Source organism: Chenopodium quinoa, unplaced genomic scaffold (assembly GCF_001683475.1).
Source record: "Chenopodium quinoa cultivar QQ74 unplaced genomic scaffold, ASM168347v1, whole genome shotgun sequence".
Lineage (NCBI taxonomy): Eukaryota > Viridiplantae > Streptophyta > Magnoliopsida > Caryophyllales > Amaranthaceae > Chenopodium > Chenopodium quinoa.
The window spans coordinates 4593342-4598863 of NW_018743292.1; the positions used below are offsets into that span (position 1 = coordinate 4593342).

A 5522-nucleotide genomic window follows, 5' to 3' on the forward strand; every position below is an offset into this window, starting at 1 on the left:
ACCCACTTATTTAAATAAAGTGTTGGTTTAATCTATTGCACATAAACAAGTCACACAAGAAAACAAGATTGAACCATATTCTTCACATAATAATTATGTTGAATAGTAGGTTATGATAATATTAGCGACTTGAATGAGTTAAAAAGCAGAATATGTGGTCAATTTTCTAGATACAATCCGTTGTATGACATATATCTTGCGTATGGTACATTCAATATTATATCTTTGCCAATGCGCTTGTACACAAATTGGCCAAAAAAAAATGTTGAATGTTGTATCTTGTTACAACTAGCTAGTTGTATTACAGTATGAATTATGAAGATCGTTCAAATAATTCATAGTGAAAACATATATTGACGCTATCCCAAGTACTTGTACAAAATCCCTTCAAAAAAAAAAAAGTACTTCTACAAAATAGCAAAATAAAAACTAGATATACAGTAAAATTTCAAATGATATACAACTCATTCTACAGAAAAATAGCATAACTTATACTTCCTCCATTCTTTAATACTTGCCCCATTCATGCTTTTTACCCTATTCACTCATTCTTTCACCATATTTTATGATTTATATATATACTTGTATATATTGTCAAATTAACATACTTTGTATTTTTGTAAATATTTTTCCTAAATGATGATTAAAAGTACTCAAGTTCAATAGCTTATAGTAGAATAAATAAATAAAAAGTGCACATTTTAAAAGGAAGTGAATGAGAAACCCTGAACGGTAGCATATAACATGGAACATAATTCTGCCACCAATTTACATTATTTCAAGCACTAGATTTAAAAAATTAATAGGAGTTCAGCATGAAAACCCACATGGCATACATGAAATTGTTAGAAACAAACACGTATAGGCCACGGTCTACATAACATATAATACATAGCACGAAACCACACCGATATGGCAAAGGGTGTGCAGGGCTGCAGGGGCATGGGATGTACACAAGATATAACCTATTGTACAAGAAGAGATGATAGTATGGGCATGTAAACCACTGATAGAAGGAATAGCCAGAAAAGATGAGCTAGTCTATAGGATAGTCCCCCTAACCTCTTTTCTTCCAAGTCTCTATCTCTGTGGGTTCATTCAGTTGCCATCAAATTGCAAACAGCTTCTTTCACTAGCATGCTCAACACGGTTATGCCTCTCCATTTCGACCTCTTCTGAGCAAATGGTTCTTTCCATATTGGATTTGTGCTGAATGTCAAATTATACAAAACATAATTACTTTGTAACATACACCCAGCAAAATTGAACCATACGGTCCATACCCAATTACCTTACCCGAAACCCAAACGCTACCTGAAATCACAATTTTGACCCCCCGACCAAAACTGACCTGACAATTAATATTGACTATATAATATTAAAATAGACATATTAACAATAGAAACGAAAATGAGCCGAATAGACCCAAAATCAACCCGAACGAGTCTTACCAAAAAATGACCTGAATTGACTCGATAAGAACCCTACCCGAACAACCCGACTACACCCTCTAAGTGTACTATACTACCTCCGTTTTATATTATTTGCAACGATTTGACATAAAGCATGAGTAGAAAATGTCTAATCGTTGCAAATAATATGAAACGGCGGTAGTAATAAACATGAGGGGATTTCCAATGAAAAAAATGCAACAGAACAAAGATGTGTCACATTCTTCGTATGTTAAAGGTAATGTTCATAATTGAATAAAATTTCCAGTGCAAACTGAGTAAGATACTGAAATGCTTACAATTTGCTGCAGGATAAATGGATTTTAAGGGCATCAGGTTTGATTGTAAACAACAAAGCTTAAGATGCCACCATTTAAGTATACAGTAACTTTTAAGCACCCAAGGACTAAAGGAGGCTAGTTTCATTTGGAGGATGCTTCGGAGTCTAGATTTAAGATACCTCTTGGTACAATAGACAATTTCCCTCCGAGCTTTGTCAAGAATCCCACTAGTCATATACAGTTCTTAATATCTTTAGCAACATAAACAGGCTGCTTGGGAGTCTATCACTATAGCTTCATTACATTCAAGATATCCCACAGGAGAATTCCTAAGATTGTGTTTATGTTATTTCCATGGTTAACTAATTTCAGTATTAAGTCATCTATGCTACCAGAGTAGGGTAGTTCAATGAGGTTTCCATAAGTCTTTGATTCACCCATCATCCACTACAAGAAATATACAACAGACTTGAATTTAAGCTTTCAAAAATACCTACCAAAGGAAAGTATAGTCCTCTGTCATACATATAGAATATCAATTCAAATCAAGCCCAGAAGGTAGCTTAAGAGCAAAAAAAACCCTTCAGTCCAGTTTTTTCCAAGGCTCCCCACAATTGTCTCAATAATCTCCTGGAAAAATAAAAAAATAAAATATGTCTTTGCTAGAGTCAGCTGAGGTAGAGTAATGCCATCTATATTCCCAAAAATCCATTGAAAGATCTAGAAAGACATACATCCTAATCTATTAAGATCACCACGAGCCACCAAAAGAGTCTAACAAACACAGGTTATATGTTGCAAAATGGATTTTCTAAACTCAAAGGCGATTTTGAGTCTACATTTTCTACCAGCCATTCAAAACGCTCTCAAAGATAACACAAAGTGCAGCCTCCTTGAAGCGACCAAACTGTAACACTTTCCCTTGCCTTGTCCACGGTACTAATGGCATATCCACCGATCCATGGGACAGCTACCTGGGCTAGCCTTTGGCCTAGTTATTTCCATTTGATTATTCATTAGAAACACACACACATTAGCTAGGCTGAGAATAGGGCATTTAAATGCCAAACTTGAAGGACCTACATTACCTACATTTGTCTATAAAGATGTAGTTATTACAGCCATCTAATTTGAGGCTAGGACTTCAAAAAGCTCAATATGTTTATCTGATATCAGCAGACCGCCAGACCCCAATCCTTCTCAGAGCTAGGTGGATCGAAGTTCTTACAATTACTGCTCTCCCTCTTTCTCTCCTTTATACCCTCCAAAACCCTAACATCCATCGTAGCTAACTGTAGGAAGGCCATTGTCATTTGCCAGTGGGTAAGCCCCAAATTTCCTTGTTTTTAATTAGACTTAGCAAATTTATTTTATTCTGATAACTGTATCTTCATCTATGAGAGTTCTTCCCTCTCTTATTGGGTTTATTGGAGAAACTTGTTCGTTTTAATAATCCACAATGGTGGTAGGATAGATTTGTTGGTTGATATTCTCATAGATTTACATGGGTATCAGTTCTTCCACTACTGTAACTACTATGCCAAATCTCTATCTACATAGGATTATGCATTATGGGAAGTTGATAGACCCTTTCATCAAGGATTAATATAGGGCATGCAGAAGTGATAAGAATTACTATTCTCTAAAAGGTGAGAAAATAATTTTGTCTTGTTAGATATATAATTAGTTGAATTTAATTCTCTTTCAGAGAGAATATTACAAGTATTATTCCACACCTGTAGTTCTCTATTATCATCACAACAACCTCCACGATGCAGAACAGGCTTCACAACAATTAGCAAAAACAAAAACAATTCCTTACAAAACACTCACGGCTCATTCCCAATCAACAAATGGTAGCGGTGGATATCCTCCTTCAGGAGGAGGCCTCAATGATGGAGGTAAATTCCCCAATGACATCCCAAAGCTTTGGCTAGCAACATGTCCTGCATGTAACAAAATATAAGCAATGCTAACATATAGTTCATGAGTTCACGAGTATAACTAGAAAGCTTAGGGAGATTGGCTTAGCCACAAAGAGCTAATTGCTGAGCTTTTTATGCCAGACAGATAGTGGTTGACAGTATACAAAAATATTTTCACAGCAGTAAAGCTTCACTGTACCTTGTAATCCTCCTACATGCGGTTGCAAATTTTCAGCAAAACCTGTCACCATTTTGTTGTACAGAGTATTAGGGAGGGAGACTATTCATACTTGCCGCAAAATAGAGAAAATAACCATCACCAACTATCTCACAAGAATTTGGCACCTAGGGTTAAAGCTCTAAATCTCCAATTTATAACGCCATCCAAATGTTGTTAGCACATCTTCCTTCTTGAATGGACATATACATAAATCTGACTAGTAACAAGTCAGAAAATTTTCAAGAATCCAAATTTAATACTTCTAGATAACTCCAAAACTTCTAAGAAGTTGCGATAATTATAAAGTTCTTGAAGGACAACCAAAAAAAAGTACAAAGAAAAAAAAAAAAAAAAAAAAAAAAAAAAAAAAAAAAAAAGGGAAAAAAAAAAAAGAACCAGAAGAAAGATATGGCAAAAAGAACTTACTAGGCGTTCCCTGACCCTGAGTTATTGGACCTTGCAAGTTATGCTTGGGATGATGGTATTTGCAAGAATCTCCGTATGGGCAAAAACCCTTGAAATTTAAAATAAGAGTTAAGAGCAATCAAATCAAACTCAAATTGGATACAGATATTAAAAACCACTTCCACCACACAATATAATATTTTTAGTGACTAAAGAGGAAAAGCCATCACCTATAAGCTGAACCTTAAGAGTGAGAGTAGAACATCTCATGAAATAAACTTCTCAACGTTTTATTGCAGAAAACGTGTTCCGAAATAATAATTTTAGTATTCAATCAAAGCTCAGAAATTGTAGGTGGACAATACCCGCCCCCCCCCCCCCCCCCCGCCCCCTACCAAAGAAAGCACAGTAGCACAGGCTAACAAAACACTGACTCCCCCAAGCGAAGCATTGGGATAATTCTTCAAAATTGTTAATACTCTAAACGGAATTACAGACTACGCCAACTAATTACAAAAACATCATTATAACATCAAATGCAGTACATAGAATTCTTCACTCTTTCGAGAGCAGAAAACTACATTGCTCGACTCAAAACACCTTACGAATAAAAAAATACTACCCCCGTGTATGCTACAGCATACACTGAGTCTCTCCAACACTAATTAATCAATTAATTTGTCCTGCTGAATTCCTAAGATAAACCAGAACTACAACACTCAAATATTTTAACCCAATTAATAATACAACTCAATACAACATTACAATTGTAGCAATAATTGCAAAAAAAAAAAAGGATAATTAAGCTAACAAATTATACCTCAAACACTGCAAAAAACACTAGATAATTTCGAAAGATAATTTATGAAAGAGGGCGTACCGTTCTGAGGAAGCGGTTGCAGACTCCATTACCAAAACTCTGTTGTGTGAAATTAGGGTCTGTAAATCCGAGAAATTAAAAGAAAAATGGCGAAAAATTAGACGAAGAAGAAGAATAAGAGGGTTTAAGAGAGAGGATTAGAGGGGAAAGATTGTACCTTGGGGAAGAGAGAGAGAATCGTACCAAAGTTTGCGATTGCGGTGATGCGCAATACCTTGAAGATGACGCCTTCTTGCCGACGCTGTATCTTTGAATTCCTTGTCGCAGTAATCGCAGTAGTATTTCCCTACCGTCATTTTCTCTCTCCTCTGCACTGTCCTGACTCCTGAGGGAGTGGCAATGTAGACTAAATGAAGAAAC

At 35.7% G+C, this 5522-nt stretch overlaps 1 protein-coding gene across 4 annotated transcripts; it reads right to left on the bottom strand.

Moving 5' to 3' along the window:
- Window positions 1-712: 712 nt before the first annotated feature.
- Window positions 713-5522, bottom strand: LOC110736548 (zinc finger CCCH domain-containing protein 3-like). 4 transcript variants are annotated; one of them, XM_021916787.1, is made up of 6 exons: window positions 5320-5520; window positions 5163-5221; window positions 4304-4391; window positions 3857-3898; window positions 3566-3678; window positions 713-1209 (listed from the first exon to the last, which is right to left on the bottom strand). In XM_021916787.1, the coding sequence occupies exons 1-5, from the start codon at window positions 5456-5458 to the stop codon at window positions 3569-3571; spliced, it is 438 nt and encodes a 145-aa protein (XP_021772479.1). In that variant the 5' UTR covers window positions 5459-5520; the 3' UTR covers window positions 713-1209; window positions 3566-3568. The 4 variants fall into 4 exon arrangements, 2 of the variants coding, with proteins under 2 accessions (XP_021772479.1, XP_021772477.1); XR_002514250.1 differs by lacking the exon at window positions 713-1209 and adding an exon at window positions 4003-4090 and having other exon boundaries at window positions 3583-3678; window positions 5320-5522; XR_002514251.1 differs by lacking the exon at window positions 713-1209 and adding an exon at window positions 4003-4094 and having other exon boundaries at window positions 3583-3678; window positions 5320-5522.